Raw genomic sequence first — 24444 nt, 5'->3', positions numbered from 1 at the left:
ATCCCTTAGGGAAAAAAAATGTAGGTATTTTAAATTCTCTGACTATAAGGCATCGAGTGTCAGCCATAGGACATGTGAGTACCACAATGACAAAGGCAAGGGAGATGCATGATCTCCCTTCCCCTTGTCTGGCAAATGAGTTTATGTCAAAAACCAATAAGGCAATTGGTATGTCTAAAAAACTTTCCTACTTCAAAGAACTTTGGGGAATAGTAGCTTTCCTACAGTGCCGGGGGGGGGGGGGGGTCACCAAGACTACACATGGTGGGTGCTCAGGGGTATATGGTGCCAGGAATTGAACATGGTCCCCTACACACCGGCCATGCCCTCTACCCCTCTGAGCTATCATCCCAGTCCACTTCAAAGCACGTTAGAACTGTCAACCGATTAATCTGTGACATCCCTGTAAAGTTTGCTAAGTATCGTCTTTGATTTACAGCTGGGAGCAATTATCTACGGAAGAAGAACTGATGCCCAACATATATATAAGCCAATTCCCTCTTTGTTGTGGTACATCCTCAAACTCCTTGGGTGGGGATTTATGTTACAAATCTCTTTGTACTTAGAAAAGCAGAGGAAATAGAGAGAAGAAAACATATGTGAAAAAGAATGTCTTTTTTTAAGAGTATAACAAAGTAAAAAAAAAAAAAAAAAAACTTTCCTCCACAGTCCCTGCATCACTCTGCATCCCTCATGTCTTCCATGTCACAATGTCAGAATTCAGCTCAGGAAATCATTAAGCTCTAATTCCCTAGGACAGATCCTACCTCACCATGGATGGTACCTACACCCCTACTCCTGATAGCTAGATTACTCTGGTCACAGGGTAGGATTCTCCACAGCAAAATTCCCAGTGCTTTCTGTGTGTGTTGGAGGTAGAGGGTGTGTCCCAAGTGATGCTCAGGCAGGGCTGAGGCCATTCCCAGTGATTTCCAACTAGGAAACTCAGCTGAGACAGTATAGCTCAATTTGAGGGCCCAAGGAGGCACTGCCACTTGGTGACCAGCAAGGTCATCCAGCAGTACTGGTGGGGCCATGTGGTGCTGGGTTCCAACTAGACTCAAGAGATATACAAAGCATGTGCTGTAACCTCTCTACTACTTCCTAGACCTGGTCATTACTTTTTAATCTAAATGAGTTAAGACTTCTACAAAAATTAAATAAATAAAAACTACCCTCCAGAGCCGCAGTGATAGCTCAGCGGTAGGGCCTTGCATGTTGCGGACCTGGAATGGATCTAAGTTCAATCCTTGGCATCCTGCATGTTCCCCACATGGTCCCCAGAGCATGCCAGGAGCAAATTATGAGTGTGGAGCCAGGAGTAACCCCTGAGTGCTACCAGGAGTGGCCCAAAAACAAATGAACAAAAGAAAAAAAACTACCCTCTCCCCATAACATGTCGGACTCAATAACATGGGTGCACAGAAAACCCTGCTAAGGAAATACCAGCCCTCTCCCATTCTATTCTCTTTTATAAAAATCTCTTGCTAAAAAAAATGTGTGCAGTTTTCAGGGGACATCTTTCCCCAAGAAACATCAAAGACCATTATCTTAATTTGTTAGGATGCTTTATTCCAACAATAATGGGAAATATAGGTCATTATTCTTAGCCTTAAGGTAAAGTCCCTGATAAGAGAGTAGCATATTATTCACGTGGATCATCTTACCAGTGCAAATAGTTAATTGAATAGCTCCAGTGATCTTCAATATGCCAACAGAATGAAGAAAAGCACATGCCAACGTACAACCAAGGAAGTTTCATGCCACATATATCAGCAGTGATGTGGGCAAGGACTGACTGCTCCATCACAGGCATATTGTTCAAGTTCCAGCCACTATCAAGATATTCCTAAAAATGACAAAAGAAAAACAGTATACAGGGTTAGTGAGATGGTACTAATATTTGAGAATGCTGTTGCAAAAAGGGGGCTGTAGAAGAAATCACTGTATTAATTTCATGGAATATTAGGCAATGATTTGGCCAGTGTTGAGCTATAAATACTCAGGTAGTGATACCTTTTGTTTTAAGTACCTGTTTTTGATACCCTTTTTATTTTGGGGTCTTATCCAGCAATGCTCAGGGGTCACTCCTAATTCTGCACTCAGGGGATCACTCCTGGCAGTATCAGCCCTGGTGATAGCTCTGATGCTACCTCCCCATCCCACCCCCCAACCCCTTTTTCTGTTACAATAGTATGTATGTAGATGAGCCTATTTACATAAAGAGTTTAAAAATAGATTAACCCATGGTAGTCAAGTCAAACTAGCAGTTATTCTGAGTGGATGTTCTGATCAAAAGGGGTTCTGGCAATATTCTAATATTTGTTCCAATGTTAGTTAAAATGTATTCCACTTTTTAAAATATTAAGCTATACACATAACTGTGTAGATTTTTCTGTGTGTGAGATTTCAAAATTGTTTTAAAAATCTGATTTCTGGGGCTGAAGAGATAGATGTATAGCATAGAAGAGAAAGAGTTTGCCTTATATACATCTGACCCAGGCTATATCCCTGGCACTCTTTGGTCCCTGAGCCCCACTGGATCCCCAAGTAAAGAGCCAGAAGTCAAAGCAGTATCAGGTGTGGCCCCAAAACTAAACAACCTGCCTTCTATCTAACTAGGCAATTAATAGGAAAAAAACCTCCCTAGACGATATTCCCAGTGTAGAAAATAATCTATTTTTAAATTCAAAGATGATTTGTGGGGCCGGAAAGATAGCATGGAGGTAAAGCATTCGCCTTGCATGCAGAAGGATGGTGGTTCGAATCCTGGCATCCCATGTGGTCCCCTGAGCCTGCCAGGGGCGATTTCTGAGCATAGAGCCAGGAGTAACCCGAGTGCTGCTGGGTGTGACTCAAAAAACAAAAAAAATAAGATTTGTAATCATGGTGCTTAAATAAAGATATTTAGAAAAAAATTAATTCAAAGGCGAATAGATTTGGTCCCAATTGCTCAAACTTTCTTCACGGAATCACAGAATCTGAAGCCAGAGACTAAATAATCTCACATAGCACAGAAAAGCACACAGAATTTTTCAGGATCTTTAATTGTTGTTTAATTAAATTACAAATGACACTTAAAGGTTTTCTGAAAAGTATTCATTATTTCAAGTCAACCAAATAGAATTTCAATTCTTTTTTTTTTTTTTTTTTTTTTTTTTTTTTTTGGTTTTTGGGCCACATCCAGTGGTGCTCAGGAGTTACTGCTGGCTGGCTGCTCAGAATAGCTCCTGGCAGGCATGGGGGACCATATGGGACACCAGGATTCGAACCAACCACCTTTGGTCCTGGATCAGCTGCTTGCAAGGCAAATGCCGCTATGCTATCTCTCCGAATTTTTTTTTTTTTTGGTTTTTTGGGGTCACACCCGGCGGTGCTCAGGGGTTACCCCTGGCTGTCTGCTCAGAAATAGCTCCTGGCAGGCACAGGGGACCATATGGGACACCGGGATTCGAACCAACCACCTTTGGTCCTGGATCGGCTGCTAGAAGGCAAACGCTGCTGTGCTATCTCTCCGGGCCCGGAATTTCAATCTTAACCAATGAATTAGAAGTCTGTCTCCTTCAACAGCAGGTACTTAATACTTTATAGTAAGAGTGTCTGTCTTGGGCCGGGCAGTGGCGCTAAAGGTAAGGTGCCTGCCTTGCCTGTGCTAGCCTTGGACAGACCGCGGTTCGATCCCCCGGTGTCCCATATGGTCCCCCAAGCCAGGAGCAACCCCTGAGCTTTACCGGGTGTGGCCCAAAAACCAAAAAAAAAAGAGTGTCTTTCACTCTTCCTGCTCTTGCTGAGCAGGATCACACATAACTTGGCTGTAGTACTCACCAGGAGTCAAGACACCTTTTTATTTTATTCTTTTTCTTTGGGGGGCTGGGGTTGGGTAGGAAATTGGGCCACACCCATTGGTGCTCAGGGCTTATTCTTGGCTCTGAACTCAGGAACCACCAGAGCTAGTACTGGATGGGGGAAGCAGAAGGGTGCTGGAGATCAAACTCAGGTTGGCAGCCAAGTACAAGACAAGTCCCCTATATGCTGTACTAGTTTCTTTCCATCCCCAAAATTGTTTTTGTTAGTATTGTTTTTTACTTTAAATGTAGGATACCTCCCCGTCCCTGCGCAAACTGTATAGAGCTCAAGGCCAACACCAACCTCTTCCTCAGGTGAGAGCTTGATTTTTCCATCACGGACAGGGAAGCCACTACCAAATTCTTTGGAGGCAATATCTGCACCATATTCCACAGTGACATCCTCTTCAATGGTGCTTACCAGGCGCCAAAATTCTTTCTCAACCAGCTCTGTGGGTACCATCTGTAAAACAGAACCACAATGAAAGCACAAACTATTTCTCTGAAACAACTGACAAGCTGGTTCGCTTATCTCTAAGGTGAGAATAAACAGTCTGGGAACCCAAGGGACAAGCATACTGCTCTCCATAGAACCACCAATCCGGACTGTGACATTATTTTCTACAATAAACTTTACAACTAAAACATTGACCCGATTAGGAATTCACATTCCTGAACAGGAAAGGTAGCCCAGCAAATAAAGAACAGTCAACTGAGTCAAATCCCAACAATACAAAAGGTCTATTCCCTCAAGAGTGATCCCTGGGGCTAGAGCGATAGCACAGAATAGGGCTTTTGCCTTGTGTGCAGCTGATCTGGGTTCAATCTCCACCAGCATCCATATGGTCTCTCAAGCCTGCCAGGAGCAATTTCTGAGCATAGAACCAGGAGTAATCCCCTCGAGTGCCACTGGGTGTAGGCCAAAATCAAAAAGACAAACCTCATGTTTCTCTAAAGTCAAAATAAGAGTTGAGAAAAGCAAAAAAATCCGTCATTTGGAACTAGAGATGTCTTTCTGCTTTGAGAACTATAATAGCCAACTGCTGTAGAATGACCAATAGTTGGATATGTTTTATCATGCTTTGTCTTTAAAGACATATTACCTAAGCCCATCAATTTCATTTTTTTCACTAGATCTAATATTAATGTGGAAAACCATGGTGGAAAAAAAAAAAAGAGGGCATAAAATATGTCCAAAAAAGTGTTTTTGTAGTAGCATTCACCAGTATTGAGTTACAGGAATAAGTAGCTGTGATCCGTTGTGAATCTGAGTCCCGAGGCAAGTAGCTTAAAGACCTACTTAGTCTATTATGGAACCACCAGTAATGCTCCGAGCCAACATTCCCAGCTCTGCTTAGGGACTGCTCCTTGATGCCTAAGGCTCAGGGAACTAAAAGGGCCCAGGAACAACCTGGAACTCCTGCATGGAAAGCAGGTGCTTAGCTCAGCTATTTCTCTGAACCGATCTGCACCTTTTAAATTAAACAAAAGTAATTTGGAAATAATATGCAAATCACCAAATGAAACAAACATTAAGGACAGAGTGAAATATCAAAAGAACCAAAAAGACAAACATATTAAGCAACAGTAGTTAGTTGATATTAATGATCTTAGGAAAAAATAGGTTCACTTATAAATTAGTAGAACCCCAAAAGTGATATGGTTTCCAGTATGGGAAAGAACTCTGATTTGACTACATTAACATCAAAATAATAATCCGGGCCCGGAGAGATAGCACAGCGGCGTTTGCCTTGCAAGCAGCCAATCCAGGACCAAAGGTGGTCCCCCGTGCCTGCCAGGAGCTATTTCTGAGCAGACAGCCAGGAGTAACCCCTGAGCACCACCGGGTGTGGCCCAAAAACCAAAATAATAATAATAATAATAATAATAATAATAATAATAATAATCCAACTAAAGAAATCAGACATTGAGAATAGACTTTAATACTTAGTTGTGAGAAAAACCAATGCTTAGCTACCTTAGCTACCTTGAATTATGGTGTTTTGGCATTTGATAAGAGTAATAAATTAAGAAAACAAAATAGGGGTCAGAGAGATAGCATAGAGGTAAAGTGTTTGCCTTTCATGCAGAAGGACCTGGCATCCCATATGGTCCCTTGTGCCAGCCCCTTTATTTTTTTGTTTTTGTTTTTTTTGTTTTGTTTTGTTTTGGGGTCACACACAGCAGCCCTCAGGGGTTACTCCTGACTCTACGCTCAGAAATTGCTCCAGGCAGCCTCCGGGGACCATATGGAATGCCAGGATTTGAACCACCATCCTTCTGCATGCAAGGTAAACACCATTCCACCATGCTATCTATCCGGCCCCTTGTTTTAATTTTTTTAAATAAAATTTAAGGGGGCTGGAGAGAGAGCATGGAGGTAGGGCATTTGCCTTGCATGCAGAAGGACGGTGGTTTGAATCCCGGCATCTCATATGGTCCCCCGAGCTTGCCAGGAGCGGTTTCTGAGCTTAGAGCCAGGAGTAACCCCTGAGCGCTGCCAGGTGTGATCCCCCACCCCCAAAAAATGTAACATATTTTCCGGCGTATAAGACGACCCCCTAATTTTGCATTTAAAACACAGGTTTAGGCCTATATTCGCTGTATCAGACAGAATGTTCCTGTGCTGCAACTCTCTGTACCACAGTGAGCCAATCACAACAAGCAAAGGTTCAAAGGTTATACTGTAATAGACTTCCTCTCTGACTTTGGCCAATCTCAGCAGGCTTTTTACAGTGTAGATTCGGGTCCAGAACATTGTCTAATTTGCATGCATAAAAAGCCTGCTTGGACTGGCTGAGTTAGAGAGGCGGTCCAAGCAGCCTTACAGTGATTGGTGTGCAGGATTGAGTTGGAAAATTCATTTTGTGGCAATATTCAGACAGTTTTCGTTTAGTGGCATATTGAAACATTTTTTGGGATATACTCGGCATATAAGACGACCCCTGATTTTCGGTTGACTTTTTTTTTTTTTTCAAAAGTCATCTTATATGCTGGAAAATACGATAAATAGACTGATCTTAGGGCAATACTAATCCAGAACAACAATACAGCAGATAAGGATCTTTTCTCGTGCACAACTGACAACGTTTCAATTCCCAGTGCCAGGGTGATGCCTGAGCACAAAGCCAGAAATCAGCCTTGAGTATCACCAAGTATGGCACAAAAGGTAAAAATAAACCCAAAAAAAGGCAAAAAATGATTATTGGAAAGGTACCAATTCAGGGGCCAGAGCAATAGCATAGCGATAAGGCGTTTGCTTTGCACACGCCAATCCAGAACAGACCTGGTTCGATCCCCCGGCTTCCCAAACGGTTCCCCTAGCTAAGAGAAATTTCTGAGCACATAGCCAGGAGTAGTAACCCCTGACTGTCACCAGGTGTGGCCCAAAAAACAAAAGCAAAAACAGAAACAAACAAAAAAAAGAAAGGTGCCAACTCAGATCGATTTTTTAAACTTTTCTCCAGAAGCATTAGAGAATCGAAATCCAAACAGTACAGATGTACATACATGGACTGGCATATTGAAGTAATCAGACTTGAATGCATCTGCCATTTCCCCAAAAGTACGAAGAGTATAGTCCCTGGCTGCTTGTTCAAAGCCAAATGCTTCTTGAGGTTTACTACACTCCTGAAAATAATAAATAAATAAATAAATAAACAAACATATGTGTATATATAATCAATTCATATTTAATTACCCACAAAATTTGAAAGCAGACAATAAAACTTGACTTAGAGACATATTATTTAGAAAAAGTATGGGTGGGGGCCGGGCAGTGGCGCTAAAGGTAAGGTGCCTGCCTTGCCTGCGCTAGCCTTGGACGGACCGCGGTTCGATCCCCCGGTGTCCCATATGGTCCCCCAAGCCAGGAGCAACTTCTGAGCGCGTAGCCAGGAGTAACCCCTGAGCGTTACTGGGTGTGGCCCAAAAACCAAAAAAAAAAAAAAGAAAAAAGAAAAAGTATGGGTGAATAAATTAGTTATTTTTAGACCATAAAATCATAACTCTTGTTTTCAGGTCCAGTCCCATTTTGTTTTCTATACGACTCATTACCATCAACTGCCAAATTTAAAACCCAAATGCAAAGTAAATATGTTCAAGAAAAAACTTTCCAAATCTAAATCTACAACTAGTTCTTACCTGAGCCAAACACTTCGGACACCTCCAGTCTCCTTTGGGAACATCATGGAGAGGTGGGACAAGGCAGAAAGTGTGGTAACTGTCATCACACCCATCACACAAGAGAAGGCGGTCCTCATCATTGCCACTGCCACATAAGAGGCACACGTATAGGTCAACCTGTAGCCACAACAAAGGAACATGAGCTGCTCATATGGGGAAAGTAAAGGCAATGTATAACATGACCTACTCGTTTCTGCCTGAATTAAAAATGCAGTTCCTGGAGCTGGAGAGACAGCATAGTAGGCCGTTTGCCTTGCATGGGGCAGACCCTGGAACAAGGGTGGTTCGATTCCCAGCATCCTATATGGTCCCCCAAGCCTGCCAGGGGCGATTTCTGAGCACAGAACCAGGAGCAACCCCCGAGGTGGGTGTAGCCCAAAAACAAACAAAACAAAATGCAGTTCCCTTTAAACAACAGAGCACATACTACACCTCCTGCTTTCTCAATTGTGTGTTGAGAGGTTGTTACCTATATACCCACTTTATAGTACTTTAGTGAAAGACAATTATAAACTAACATACTAGGCAATAATTATCAACCGATGCTCCCCCAAATAGGAGTTCTCATGCTTTAAAGGTAAGAAAACATGAAATTAATCCAGTATATTACCAATTTACGATGGCTTTTAATTAAAAAGTTTCTCACAAAGAATAGAAGTGTCTTCAATAGAAGAAACTAGGGTGGAGGGTTGGGGGACAGGAGGGAACCTGAGGAAATTGGTGGCAGGAAATAAATACTGGTGGAGTGATGGTTGTGGGGACACTATAGGATTAAAACTCAACCATCAACCTGGTTGACTCTAAGTGATTAAACTAAAAAAAAAAATTCTCAAAACAGTGACAAAAATACATAGACATTAAGTTCTGACCCCTAATACTTCATAATATAAACATAGGGATTCTAAAAACCGCTCAAAGGGCTGGAGGAAATAAAAGGCCTAAAAGTACACACCAAAAAAAATGTCCCACAACAATTATCAGGGAAATCAAAACTAAAGCAACAATGAGATTTGTCTCACACTAGTGAGACCAGAAACATCAAAAAGAACAAAATCAACCAGTGTTAGCAAGGATGATGGGGGGAAAGAACCCTCATCCACTGCTGGTAGGAATATAGAGTGGGTCCTTTTGGAAAACAATATGGATACTCATTTAAAAAACTAAAAGAGGGGCCAGATAGCAAGCACAGCGGTAGGGAATCTGCCTTGCACATAGCTAATCCAGGACAGAAGGTGGTTCGAATATCAGCATCCCATATAATCTTCCGTGCCTGCCAGGAGCAATTTCTGAGCACAGAGCCAGGAGTAACTGAGCACTGGCGGGTGTGACCCAAAAACAAACAAAAAACTAAGATAGCAAAGTGGTAGGATGTTTGCCCTGCATGCAGCCGACGCAGGAAGGATAGTGGAATCCAGGCATCCCATATGGTCCCATCCCAGTGCAGAGCCACAGGGTGTGTGACTCAAACAAAAACAAAAACAAAAAAAGAATTTCAAGATGAAAAAACAATGTTGAGCTACATCGTTTCCAGGTGGGAGCAGAAGAAAACCAACAGAGTCTGTTTCCAGACTTCACTTTTGTTTTCTTTTAAATGGCTCCATATTCATACCCAACCCTACAGGTCCTTCCTCACCTGATATTCTCTCACGTATTCCTCTTCCTTTTCCCTTCCTTGTAGGAAAATTGGAAAACATCAACTCAATACTTGAGCTAGTCATCTGGAGAGAAACTAGTGGGATCTTTTGTTGTTTTTTTTATTTTTTTGTTTTGGGGCCACAGCCGTTGACACTCGGCTATGCCCTCTGAAATCGCTCCTGGCTTGGGGGATCATATGGGAAGGTGGGGGATCGAACCACAGTCCATTCTAGGCTAGCGCTCGCAAGGCAGACGCCTTATCTCTAGTGCCACTGCCGGCCCCAAGAAACTAATGTTTTTACAGAAAATTATACATGGTATCTAATTCATTATTATTTAATACTAACCTGAATGCACTTGATACAGTACAGGAACATCTCCCCATCCCAGATGTTACTAACACCTTCAAAAAGCGGTTATGTATTTCCTAATCTAGAAAGTGGCAATATGAAATGACTTGAAAGGCTTTACTTGGGGCTGGAGAGAGTCCAAAGGGTTAGACTTGCCAACTTTGCTCACCAGTACCCAATATAGTCCCAAGTCCTAGCATGAGTCGATCCATCAATAGAGAGCCAGGAGAAAGCCCTGGCAGCGGGCAATGTGGCAAGGAAACGCACACGCACGCGAGATCTACTCACAGCTCATCTCAAAAGTATAAACTTGGAAATAAAACGTTTGAAGGTGTCAACTCACAGCATTGGTGGTTTTTTTAGATCGACTCTTGGGTTTTTCTTTTTCACTTTCTACAATATAGTCTTTCTTCTCAATGGCTTCCTGCTGGATGTTGGTCTTCATATCTTTCTCTGTAAGAGGCAATAAAGAGGCAATAAATTAGAGCTTTTTCTACTATGCTCCTCTCAGCTTCTTCCTGCCCAAAGTACATAATGTGATACAAATCCTGAGGCCTAGAGCACAATGTGTGTTATCTCTATATTCAAGGGCTCAGAAAACGGATTCATCTAAGTGTCAAGATGTGGCTATGTTGGAGATCTCCCCCTCAGGTTTGTATGTAAGATGCCAAGATATAACATATTTTAAAGGCAAGTTCCTCTTGATCTTGTCAACAAGTGATTATTAACTCACAACAGGTACTCCTGCAAAGTACATACAATCTCTCCAGAGTTAAAGAGTAGCACAGGTGTGAGGCGTTTGCTGCTGACTCAGGATGGACCTGGGTTCAATTCCCAGCATCCCATATGGTCCCCAGAGCCTGTTACGAGTGGTTTCTGAGTGCAAAGCCAGGAGTAACCCCTCAGCGGCGCCGGGTGCGGCCCAAAAAACAATCCATTTCTCCGTAATCAAAGATAATATACCTTTTGAATCCATAGACCCAAGACTAAAAATTTTAGCCAATACACCAGCAATCAACTATTTATACTGTGATGGACACTACTAAATTAAAAAATTCAATCATCGGGGCTGGAAAGATAGCACAGCGATAAGGCTTTGCCTTGCGTATAGGACGGTGGTTCGAATCCCAGCATCCCATATGATCCCCTGAGCCTCCTGGGGGCGATTTCTGAGCGTAGAGCCAGGAGTAACTCCTGAGTGCTGCCAGGTGTGACTCAAATCCACCCCCCCCAAATTCAATCATTGCAAACAACATTTATTTCAAAGAAAATTGACATAAAAAATATATCGAGGGTCATGGCTAAAGTGACAGCACAGCAGGCTACCTTGCATACAGCCAACCAGGGTTCAAACCCTGGCTTCCCATATGGTCTCTGAGCACCACCAAGAAAGACCCCTGAGCACACAGCCAGGAGTAACCCTGAGCATTGGCTAATGTGTCATAGATGAGTCTGATTTATTCAATCCCCAGCGTCCCATATGGTCCTGAGCCCCTGAGCACCACCAGGTATCACCCACAAAATTTTAGTTGTAAAAAAAGTTTTGCCATTCATCTCTATGAAAAAATAAAGCCAAGCAATCAATAGCAACATGGATGGAAGTGGAAGATGCTGAGTGTGACCAGTCAGAGAGAGAGACTCAGACTCACTAATGTGTGGGACTGAGCATCAAAGAAGTAATGGAGGGGCCGGAGAGATAGCATGGAGGTAAAGCGTTTGCCTTTCATGCAGGAGGTCATCGGTTCGAATCCTGGCGTCCCATATGGTCCCCCGTGCCTGCCAGGAGCAATTTCTGAGCCTGGAGCCAGGAATAACCCCTGAGCACTGCCTGGTGTGACCCAAAAAACCAAAAAAAAAAAAAAAAAAAAAGAAGTAATGGAAAAAAAGAAAAAGAAAAGTAGTAGTAGTAGTAATGGGTCAGAGGCAACTCAGCGGGAGAACTGAGCACACAACAGGTTTCCTAATAAGCAATTGCTTTTGTTTATATACTTTTTTACTGGTTCCCTACTTATTAACATCATATTTCAACTTTCTTACCATTTTCACATTTTGGAGCTGGACAGCCCATTCGACGTCTAAGATTATGAGTTCTGGCTTCTGTCATCTCCTCGGGTTCAATTTTAATATTCATGGCCTTAAAAAAAAGATCATATATGAGAGTATTTTCTTTAAAAATAAAGAAATCTATTAAAATTCAACTATAAGTACCAGAGAGAGCACAGCAGGGAAGTACTTGCCTTGTAAATGGCTGACACAAGCACCACAGATCACCATGCCTGTCAGAAAAAGCTTGAGGGCAGTCAGGAGTAAGCCCTGAGTACTACTAGGTATAGCCAACCTCCCCAAAAATAAAGTAAAATCCTACTGGAAACTCAAGTGACACACTAACAGGACATGCAGAACGTGCTTCTCTCTCCCATCAGAGACATCTCGCCCATAATTATTACTTAAGGAATCTTAGTGTTTTTTTTTTTTAAATGCCATTTCCTGGCTCAAAAATAACCCAGCACCTCTAAACAAGCTCCAAAATGATAGCCAGGAACGATAGTACAGAGGGGCGAGTGTTTTGTCTTGTATGCCACAGATCCAGATTCAACCCCAGGCATCCATTTGGTGTCCTAAGCACTGCATGAATAATTCCTGAGTGCAAAGCCAGGAGTGAGTAACCCATGAGCATTGTTGGTGGCTCTAAAACTTAAAACAAAAGCAAAAACAAAACAAAGAGAATGATGGTCAGTGACTCTCCCCAAGTAATCTGGTTCAGGCTGATGCATCTGTGATCTTCTCAGAATAGGAGGGGCAGATTTCCTTTCTGCATGAACTACAGCAGCCCAACACCACACCAAGTACCCTCCCACAGAAACAGCCCAGCTCCCCCAACTCATCAAACTGCCAAGCCACCAAATTTGTTGCAGATCTGTGAATCCTTAGACTATATTAACACCATGAAGACATATGACCATTATTTCAGATTGACTCCTTGTTGATCTAAGTTTTGATAATTCCATTTGTCTTTATGTTCTAACAAATAATATAGTTATTTGTTATTTATATTAAATAACTATTTATATTAAATAGTTAATTTGTTAATAAAGTTCTGAATTTACTTGTAAATTAAATAATTTTAATTTGTTTGTGCCTGCAATTGGGCAGGTGAGGGTGGTTGTAAACTGAGGACACTGGTGAAGGGAAGGTCACATTGGTGGTGGGATTGGAGTTTTAAACATTTAATGCCTAAAATGACCGTAATCTGAACAATTAGGTAAATCATGGTGCTATCATAAAAAAAATTTTTTTTGTTTGTTTTTAGGCCATATCCAGTGGCACTCAGGGGTTACTCATGCACTCAGGGGTTACTATGCACTCAGAAATCATTCCTGCCTTGGGGGACCATATGGGACGCAGGGAGGGATCGAACCGCTATCAGTCCTATGTTAGTGTGGAAAAGGCAGATGCCTTACTGCTTGAGACACTGCTCTGGTTTCCCAATTTTTTTTTAAATATTCAAAAATTCCTTTAATAGACAGGAGAAACTTTCCAACGTGTACCAAGTATGACACTAATGGTGCATATGGTTATCCTGTTTCAGAAAAGTTAAAAACATAGCAGTCAATAATCATGAATTGATTTTTATTCATTTATTTTCTAACTATTCTATTTGCCATCCTTTAGTTTTACTGGAGAAAGTAATATGAAACATATTTGTTATATGCCTGCCAACAGAGCACACTGGGGGCGGGGGCAACCTGGGGACATAGGTAGAAAGGGAAATTTGTTGATAAGACTGGTGTTGGAATATTGTATATCTAAAACACTCAATTTTATGAACATCTTAGCAAATATCAGTGTCTTAAGATTTTAAAGTAGTAAAAAGTGATTTTTTTTTGGGGGGGGGTTTTGGGCCACACCCGGCGGTGCTCAGGGGTTACTCCTGGCTGTCTGCTCAGAAATAGCTCCTGGCAGGCATGGGGGACCATATGGGACACCGGGATTCGAACCAACCACCTTTGGTCCTGGATCGGCTGCTTGCAAGGCAAACGCTGCTGTGCTATCTCTCCGGGCCCAAAAAGTGATTTTTTTAATTAAAAAAAGTTATTAGGGTCAGAGAGCTAGTATAGCAGGCAGAGTACTTTACACAAGGCCAACCTAGGTCAATCCCAAGTACCCCATATGGCCCCTGAGCTCATTAGAGCAATTCCTGAGCAGAGCCAGAAGTGGGCTATCACAAATCCACCATCACCAATAATAATAAGAATAATAAAAATAAAATAAAATAAAAAACCCATAAAGGACCAAGCAAGGGCATGCTAGATTCCCAGCATCCCATATGATCCCAAGTCTGCCAGGAGCAATTTCTTTTTTTTGGGGGGGGGCCACACCCGGTAACGCTCAGGGGTTACTCCTGGCTATGTGCTCAGAAGTTGCTCCTGGCTTGGGGGACCATATGGGACCATGGGGGGTTCGAACCGTGGTCCATCCAAGGCTAGCGCAGGCAAGGCAGGCACCTTACCTTTAGCGCCACCACCCGGCCCCCAGGAGCAATTTCTGAGCACAGAGCCAGAAGCCCTTGAGCACCACCAGGTGTGCTGTCCCCCAAGTAAAAAGAAAAAAAAAAGAAAGATAAAGAATCAGAAACAAATTATGGGAAAAAAACACTACCAAAATTGAGACATATTTTATTTTCTTTATGGAAGTCCCTTAGTTCTCATCTACTTAAGTCATTTTGGTTTTGTTTTTTTTTTTGGGGGTGGGGTTGTTTTTTTGTTTTGTTTTGTTTTGGTTTTTGAGCCACACCCGGCAGTGCTCATGGGTTACTCCTGACTATCTGCTCAGAAATAGCTCCTGGCAGGCACGGGGGACCATATGGGATGCTGGGATTCGAACCAACCACCTGGGGTCCTGGATTGGCTGCTTGCAAGACAAACACCGTTGTGCTATCACTCCAGCCCCTCATCTACTTAAGTTGTTTTTACTGAAGTCATGATTAAACCAAATCAGTTATTATTAAAAATATCAGTCATTAGAATAAACGTGTTGGGCCGGAAAGATAGCATGGAGGTAGAGCATTTGCCTTGTATGCAGAAAAATTGTGGTTTGAATCCCGGCATCCCATATGGTCCCCCGAGCCTGCCAGGAGCAACTTCTGAGCCTAGAGCCAGGAGTAACCCCTGAACGTTGCTGGATGTGACACCCCCCCCCAAAAAAAAAAAAGAAAAAGAAAAAGAATATAAGTGTTGGTCCAATGCAAAGCTTGTCAATTATTTTGTTTCTGGGCCATACCCGGTAATGCTCAGGGGTTGTTACTCCTGGCTATACACTCAGAAATTGCACCTGGCTGAAGGGACCATATGGGGCACTGGGGATCAAACTCAGGTCCATCCTGGGCAGCTGCATGCATGGCAAACACCGTACCGCTGTGCTACTTGCTCTGACCCCAGCTTGTCAATTATTTTTGGTTTGGTTTGGTTTTGGGTCACACCCGGCAGCACTCAGTAATTACTCCTGACAGGCTAAGGAGTATATGGGATGCTTGGAATCAAACCCAGTTGAGCCACATGCAAAACAAATAAATGCCCTACCCGCTGTACTATGGCTCTGGCACAGGCCTGTCAGTTATTTTTGGAAAAATTAGCTTCCAAAATAATTCTCTACTAATTATTATATTAGTAAATATATTATTAAAAATGTTTCTTCCGGGGCCGGAGAGATAGCACGGAGGTAAGGCATTTGCCTTGCATGCAGGAGGATGGTGGTTCGAATCCCAGTATCCCATATGGCCCCCGAGCCTGCCAGAAGAAATTTCTGAGCATAGAACCAGGAGTAACCCCTGAGCACCGCTGGGTGTGACCCAAAAACAAAAACAAACAAACAAAAAAGTTTCTTCTAACAATGATTAGTTGGGCACTGGGACAGAGCACTTGCCTTGCAAGTGCACAAATCAGCCTCACCAGAATCCCTGAGCACAGAGCCAAGAGTCAGCCCTGTGCATTGCTGAGGCTCAAACCAGCCTCCCAAAAGGGAAACACTGCTAGTTTGTTACCAGGACCAGAGTAAAATTACTGAACTAGGATGCTTGCCTTGCACATGGCTGACCTGGGCTGGATCCCCAGCATCCTATATGGTCCTCTGAGCACTACCAGGAGTAATTCCTCAATGCTGAGTCAGGAATAACCCTAAGCAGCACAGGGTGTAGCCCAAAAATAATAGATAAAAGTCCCTACTGTTGATGGTATAATTAGCCAGACTCAGCTTTCATAGTTGAAATGCTAGTATACTTATTGACAAAGAAAATAAATGTTGTGGGGGCCAGAGTGGTGGTGCAGCAGTAGGGTGTTTGCCTTGCACAGGCTGACCTAGGTTCAATACCGTGGCATCTGATATGGTCCCCTAAGTCAGAAGCGATATCTGAGCACATAGCCAGGAGTAATCCCTGAGAGTCACAGGATGTGGCCCAAAATCAAAACAACAACAAAAAGAAATGTTGTGGTAGATAGTACTGAAGTTTTTTTCTTTCAAAATATTATTATACATATATACACACACATATATAGTACTTCAGTACTACCTATCTAATAATACTTTGAAAGAAAAAACTCAGTACTACCTACAACATTTGTTTATTTATATATATTTGTTCTCCTACAACCTAAGTGAAAAATAATTATTTTATCTATTTCCTCAGAAAATCTATCTTTTAGGTTGTTGTTTTTTGGTTTTTATTACTCCTGGTGGGGCTGTGGGGACCTTGTGGGGGCCTGGGTATTGAACCTAATTAAGGCAAGCACCTTATCTGCTATTAATTCTCTGGCTCAGAAAATTCTATTTTTGTATCCACACCAATAATTAACAATATGAACCAATAAACACAGATTTAGAAAAATCTACAATGCAGTGAAGCTTCTGAGTTCTAAATTGTTCCTAATATATTATCAAAGAGTCTTAGGGTTGACCCTACTCATACATAAGCTTTGCAGGCTCACAGAACTTTTGCTCCTCTGTATTAATAAACAAGAATTACATGGGCAAGAGTGATAACACCCAACCTGGATTCAATCTCCCACATCCCAAATGTCCCTGGTGCCATACCCAGAGTCTCACAGGTGTGATTTCTGAGTTCAGAGCCAGGAGTAACCCTTGAGCATCACTGTGTGTGGTCCCAGAACAAAAACAGACAAAAAAGCAAGAACTAGAGAAATATCCTTCCTTAGTGAAGTCTCAAGAGAAAAATCTGGATCTGCCTTATCAACTCTAATTTTTTTTTCAGGGGAGAGTGCGCACGCAGTCACCCACTACCACAAATTATGCAGTCGAGTTTCCCACATTTGGGGAAATCGCAGAGGTCAGCACACCCGGAGTGCAAAGGGTGAGCCTTGCCCTGGGGAAACCACACCTTCGTGATCATGATCATGGTATCTCCCCTGCCAGGTAAGTATGCCATATCAACTCTTAACTCCCCCTCCCGCCGTCCCCGTCCCGTCGTCGTCCCCCCCCCCCCCCGCTATTCTAGATTCAGTGAGTCCCTTCATACTGTCCAATCTTTTGTTTTTGACTCAGGATCACTCCATATGGGGTACCCAGGAGCAAACCTTTGGTCAGCTGTGAGCAAGGTAAATGCCCTATTCAATCATTTTCTTTCCTGGGGGGGGGGGGGGTTGTGGGGGGTAGGGATGGTAGTGGTCGTGGTGGTAGTGGTGATTTTTTTTCAGGCCAAACACTGTGACACTCAGGGGTTACTCCTGGCTATGTGCTTAGAAATCGCTCCTGGCTTGGGGGACCATATGGGACACCAGGGATTGAACTGAGGTCCGTCCTGGGTCAGCTACATGCAAGGCAAACACCCTACCACTGTGCTATTCCTCTAGCCCCAATCATTTTCTTTATTGATATAGCTATATGCCACTAATTCCCAGATCCTTTTTTCAAGAAATCTAAAAATAAAGTTCCCATGAACTAGGGACACGGCTCAGAAACTCAGGACCCTAAAAGCACAGCCTGTCTCATTGAGCAAAGATCGAGAGCATTGACTTCCACCCCAAACCAGTTATTTTCAACAAATCTCTTCTTCGGATTATTTTAGCCTAAATTTGCAATGATCACTTCCTAATTCATGGATAAAGTAAATATCATCAGAAACAAATCTTACCCTCCCAACAATGAAGTAGGTTACAAAAATAAAATTCCATACCTCTTTTCTCAGCACAATTTTCTCAAATCTAAAAGCTGGACCCTCTATAAGAAGCACAACTATAATAGAGCGATCTACTAGACACTAGGACTAAGGCACAAGAAGATGTTGCAGCAGATTCCAGTACACTCACCTCCGCTCTCATGCGCTTGGCTCGGCGGGCAGGGGGGCATGTTTCCAAGGGCTGCACTGACTGCCTCTGGGGAATATCATGGGGTTTGTACTCCTTGTCCTTTGTATCTGTGGTCAGGTTTGGCTTCTGCAGACACTAGAAAGAATAATTATACTGAGAAATTCCTCCCTTTCATTGAGAAAAAATTTGAATGGATTTTTGCAAGGTATATCCACAATTTACATAGATATATAATAGGTCTGTAATTTAAAAGTTCTTTTAAAAAAGGACAAGTTTATACATATAGCTACCAATAATAAAAATATATAAATAGCTATCTATAATGTTTAGCAAATGCTGGGTCCAGAGAGACAGTATAGCAGGTAAGGCTTGCCATGTGCACAGATATCCAGGTTTGATTCCTGGCATTCCATATGGTTCCCAGAAGGGAAAAAAAAAAAAAAAAAAAAAAGCTTAGCAAATGCCATGAGCTATTTTTTGTTTTGCTTTTGGGCCACACCCAGGGGTGCTCAGAGGTTACTCCTCTGTACTCTGCTCAGATTTCACTCCTGGCAGACTCAGGGGACCATATGGAATGCTGGGGATCAAAACAAAGTAGGTAGGGTCCTGTGTCAGCCATGTACAAGGCAAACGCCTTACCACTGTACAATTGCTCCAGATCCTGATTGAACTAATTAAATGAAATTTCATTTAATTATTATCATGTCATAACATGCCATAAATAGGCCCAAGACATACCCAATGAGGGCCCGGAGAGATAGCACAGCGGCGTTTGCCTTGCAAGCAGCCGATCCAGGACCAAAAGGTGGTTGGTTCGAATCCCGGTATCCCATATGGTCCCCCGTGCCTGCCAGGAGCTATTTCTGAGCAGACAGCCAGGAGTAACCCCTGAGCACCGCCGGGTGTGGCCCAATAACCAAAAAAAAAAAAAAAAAAAAAGACAAACCCAATGAGAAACTGCAATTATCCCTGCTTACAATTTAAACAGACCCATTAGAAGTTCTTAATTTTTCCCCCCATATTCTGTAAGAATGATCTAATAATTTTGAGGCCAGAGGCATAGTACAGCAGTTTGAGCACCACTTAAGACACACAGAGCCTCACCAGGAATGATCCCTGAGAGAAGTAGAGCCAGGAATATGACCTGACTACCTCCAGGTGTGTCCACCCCCCAAAAAATGACAATTTTAAATGTTTTCAGAGTAGAAATGTATTCAGTAGGAAAAAAAAAAGAATCGTGACTTCCTAAATTTTTAGAACTCTATAGATTTAGGTATAATTAGCAATGTTCTGTTATCAGAAGATACTAGAACTGAGAAAAGGGTCATTTAACTATTCTCACTGATTGTGCTTCCATTTTCTTCCAAACATACAAGGCAAAGACTAATATGAAAAACACAACAATAATTTTTGTTCTAATTAGAAAAGCATTACTTATTTTGACTTTTCTCTTTGATTTTATTCTAAACTGAAAGTAGGCATTTACTGTCGAAACAACAAAATATTAATTTGAATGAGTTTCTCCTGTTCTAAAAAGAACTCAAACACAAAGTCATTTTCAAATATAGGCTTCAGTATTAAATAAAATTGTAAAGAGGTGTACTAAACCAACAATCTTCTAGAATTCTTGGTTCTGAACACAGCAATACTGTCTGCCTCTCTACAATCTTCTTCCTCAAACATTTGCAGAAGAATCCGGAAGGGCAATAACAAGGCATCAAGGGATTTTGCCTGGCCCCATTGCTGTCCTGGTCTCGGACCTAGGAATTCTAAATAGCACCCCCAAGCCCATCCGGTGTGATTCCTAAGCACAAATGGGTGTGCTCCCCTATAACACCCACAAAAAAAGAACCATAGAAATGGAAAAAGATAAAGAAAACACACAGAAACATGTTATAAAATCTACTTCTGATAGTTAAATACTATTTCATATAACTTGAAGCTGTGAAACTATATAAAACCATCTATAAAAATAAAATATCAGGGCCAGAGTGATGGCACAGTGGTAGGGCATTTGCCTTGCACGCAGCTAACCCAGGGCAAACCATGGTTCAATCCCTGTCCCATATGGTCCCCAAGCCAGGAGCGATTTCTGAATACATAGCCAGGAGTAACTACTGTGCGTCACAGGGTGTAGCCCAAAATCCAAAAAAAAAAAATTTTTTTTTATATATATCTTGGGAGTCAGAGCAATAGCACAAAGGTAGACTTTTGCCTTGAAAGCGGCAACCTGGGAATGCCCCAAGTTTGATCCCCAGCATCCCATATGGTCCCCTCCCAAGACTGCCAGGAGAGATTTCTGAGTACAGAGCCAGGAGGAGTAAACTCCTGAGGTTCCACTGGGTATGGCCCAAAAACCAAAAAAGTATTTAAAAAAATAAGTATCTGAGCTTTCTCTGAAAATGGAACAAAATGGAGAACAATCCACAGAACAAACAGAACAAAATAATGCCTTCAACACAAAAAACAGAACTCTTCAACTGAAATGTACAGTGAAAAACAGTTCAAGCTAGCCCAAAATTCACTCTTGAAAGACAAGAAGAATGTATGTCATAGAGGCAGGTAGGGGGAGAAAGGGCTGGGAGAAGGGTAAGTGGGAAACTAGGGACAAAGGTGGTAGGAAATGTGCACTGGTAAAGGGATGGCTACTGGAACACTGTATGCCTGAAGCAATCATAAGTGACTTTGTAACTATTTCAATGTGACTCAATGAATTATTTTTTAATAAAAAAAAAAAAAGCAATACTCACTCTTAAACTGTCTCCAGACAGAAATAAATTGTAAGGATTGAGGATTCTCTCATAATGTCCTCTGATATGTGAGCCAACAGCTTTGCCAGGAGCAAAGCCCATCTTGGTGGCAATTTTGGTCCATTTTCTATCTTTGCAAACGACTGCAAAGCCTCCTTCGTCTGCCACTAACTGTTAAATGATAAAGCAAAAGAATTATAAGTATCTATTTGGAAATCATTCCTATATTCCATTCTTTCTATGGCTATAAGGACAAATGTTAGCTGTATAATCTTGGAATTTTGTATTCCCAAGTCCAAGAGAGAGCACAATCTGAAGGACACCTGCATTTCAAGTGGCTGATCACATTCAATCCAAAACCACATATGGTCCCACACCACACCACACCACAACTCTCTCCTCTCTCCTCTCTCTTCTTCTCTACCTCCTTCCTTTCCTTCCTCCCTCCCTCCATCTCTCTATCTCTCTCAGCTGTAGCTCATGTTTTACAAACTGAAGTAAAGGCTAATTCCTAGGAGTCATCTCTGGAGCAGGTCTGGGAATAGCATGCCTGTGGCAGGCAGGGAGGCAGGAAAGTAAGGACTGAAACAAAGAAAAACCAGATTCCCTGGGAACAAGGAACAAGGAACAAGGCTCAGTGCTAACAAGCCTGCATTACACATAGACATGAATATGACACTTTCAATCCCTGACGCCACAAAGATAAATACATATGTTTTCTCTTTATTTTTTTTTAAACCTTTAGGCTACACTTGATAAGGGCTCACTACTGCCAGGGAGCAAGGGAATCATATGCAGTGTCAAGGATTAAATCCACATCAGCCACATGCAAGATAAGCCCTTTAACCCCTATTGTGTGACTGTAACTCATAATATTACCTTTGTCAAAAAAAAAAAAATTCATTCTAAGCTAGAAAATTAAAACATTGATTCTGACAACATAGTACCTAAAATATTTTGTACTGCCCAAAACCAATTTTTCAATTTTCCAACCCTGTACCAAGCAACCAAAATGTTTGGGTATGTAAACAAAACAATAATTGCCTTTATTATTGATTCTAGTCACTGAACTGATCCTTAAAGTTTTCTCATAAGCACTACTAAACTGTGAGGATAGCAGCAAGTTTAGTGTAAATATAAATTTCTTTTTTTTTTTTTTTTTTTATAAATAAAGTTTTATTTAAGTCGCCACCCTGCGTGCAGTTTTCATCATCCTTCACTCTGGGATGCCTAGAGAGAGCAGAGCAGGTTTTCAGGCAGGGGTGGAGATGTGGGGAGGGCAGCATGTAGCCCCGCAGAACAAACAGCTGCTCCCTGAGCAGCTGCCGCGTCCTGAGGTCTGTTACTCTTTGGTCACAGCGTGAAGAGCTCCTGGTCTTGTCCAATAAATATAAATTTCTATGTTAAGTGAAACAAGCAAATTTTTGGTTGGATTTTTGTTTTTTTTTTTTTTTTCGGCCACACCCAGTGATGCTCAGGGGTTACTCCTGTCTCTAGTTCAGGAATGACTACTGGCAGGACTTGGGGGAGCGTATGGGATACTGAACTGAGCCCAAGTCAACATGTGCAAGGTGCCTCACTTCAGTGAATTATGATTTGATCTTTTTAGTTCGGTCAAACTTCTCTCCCAACACTCGTTTGTTTTGTTTTGTTTTTTATTTGTGGTAAGAGAGAAACACTTCTACAACTACTGTAAAATTAAAAATGACAGAAGGGGGCCGAGGAGATAGCATGGAGATAAGGCGTTTGCCTTGCATGCAAAAGGATGGTGGTTCGAATCCCATATGGTCCCCAGAGCCTGCCAGGAGTGATTTCTGAGCGTAGAGCCAGAAGTCCTCTGATATGTCCTCAGGTATCAATACCTGAGTGCTTCCGGGTGTGACCCAAAAACAAAAACAAAACAAACAAACAACAAAAAAAACCATAAAAATGACAGAAGGGAGACAAAACTTTTCACAAGATCAGGTTTTCAAAACTAACTACTAGAGCACCATCAGTCATCTGAACTGAAAATCTCATTTTAACATTTCAAACAATAAACCCTTTTAGTTAAAGATCAAAATCAAGGCCGGAGAGTAGCACAGTGGTAGGGCGTTCGCCTTGCACGCAGCGACTAGGGATGAAAGGTGGTTTGATTCCTGACATTCCATATGATCTCCTAAGACTGCCAGGAGCGATTTCTGAGCACACAGCAAGGAGTAACCCGATTATCACCAGATTTTTGGCCCAAAAATCAAAAAAAAAAAAAAAAAAATCAGGTTCATACTGCTAGACCTAGTATTAAACAAGATGATCAGATGATGGTTCTTTACCTTATTAAGTTGAAACAAGTCCAAAATCTTCCTCTCCACGTGTGGGATTTTCAGAGTACTTCCCTGCAACTCCCAATACTTTGCAATCTGGTCCAAGAAATTCAATTTTACACGTGTCTGAGCCTAAATAACGAAGAATAAAATTTTAATGCTACTGAGTTCATTGAAACTCTCTTGCCAGAGTTAAATAATTATGTGGGGGGCGGGGGGGGGGGGGGAACCCAACGAGAATTCAGTTCCTACCAGGTGTTATGCAACTACCTCGGTACTGTGAAAGGGTGCATTTAACAGGGCTTTATCAATATAATTCTTCATGAATTATATGAGTGATAACAAATAGACTTTTCTATGCCCTTCACAATTTCCTTAATTAAGGAGGCCACACTCTTGTTCAGGGTTTATTCCTGGCTCTGTGCTCAGGGAATCTCTCCTATCAGGGTTGTGAGGACCATATGGGGTGCTGGGGATAGAACTCAGATTGGCTATATACACAGTGACTCTGCTCTACCCACTGCGCTATCATTACTCTAGTCCCAATTTCAGTATTTTTATTCTTTTTTTTTTCGTTGTTGTTTTTGGTTTTGGGGTCCCACCGGGCGGGGGGCTCAGGTGTTATTCCTGGCTTTGCGCTCAGAAATTGCTCCTGGCAGGCTCAGGGGACCATATGGGATGCTGGGATTCAAATCACTGTCCAATTTCAGTATTTGGTGGGGGGGTCCACACCCTGCAGGCAATGCTCAGGGGTTACTCCTGGCTCTGTGCTCAGAAATCGCCCTGGCAGGCACAGGGGACCATTTGGGATCGTGGGACTTGAACCACTATCCTTCTGCATGAAAAGCAAACACGTCTTACCTCCATGCTATCTATCCGGCCCTCAATTTCAGTTTTTTAAAACATTCTCTTTAAGTCTTTTTCTTCTTATTTGCTCAAATACCAATTTCAAAACATTTTATAATATAGATTCTTTACCAAGTCTCAATAATATAAAGGTAACAGAAAGCCAGGGAAATATCCTTTAAACGATTATCAAAAACAGTGACTACAAGTAA

General features: G+C 42.1%; 1 protein-coding gene and 1 non-coding gene across 2 annotated transcripts in view; both read right to left on the bottom strand.

Annotated features, from left to right (window-relative positions):
* Positions 1-24444, bottom strand: part of KDM5B (lysine demethylase 5B) — a 90491-nt gene that overhangs the window by 37021 nt on the left and 29026 nt on the right. The window contains exons 3-11 of the mRNA XM_049770583.1: positions 23396-23518; positions 21084-21254; positions 18334-18468; positions 12053-12149; positions 10359-10468; positions 7989-8147; positions 7356-7475; positions 4150-4308; positions 1668-1849 (exon numbers count right to left, since the gene is read on the bottom strand). Of these exons, the coding sequence (XP_049626540.1) occupies positions 1668-1849; positions 4150-4308; positions 7356-7475; positions 7989-8147; positions 10359-10468; positions 12053-12149; positions 18334-18468; positions 21084-21254; positions 23396-23518 (1256 nt within the window). The remainder of the gene's footprint in view (positions 1-1667; positions 1850-4149; positions 4309-7355; positions 7476-7988; positions 8148-10358; positions 10469-12052; positions 12150-18333; positions 18469-21083; positions 21255-23395; positions 23519-24444) is intronic.
* LOC126004971 (U1 spliceosomal RNA) lies at positions 17279-17448 on the bottom strand. Its single transcript, XR_007494167.1, has one exon. It is a non-coding gene; the product is annotated as a U1 spliceosomal RNA (small nuclear RNA).

Source organism: Suncus etruscus, chromosome 3 (genome assembly GCF_024139225.1).
Source record: "Suncus etruscus isolate mSunEtr1 chromosome 3, mSunEtr1.pri.cur, whole genome shotgun sequence".
Lineage (NCBI taxonomy): Eukaryota > Metazoa > Chordata > Mammalia > Eulipotyphla > Soricidae > Suncus > Suncus etruscus.
This window is presented reverse-complemented; position numbering and strand designations above follow the sequence as displayed.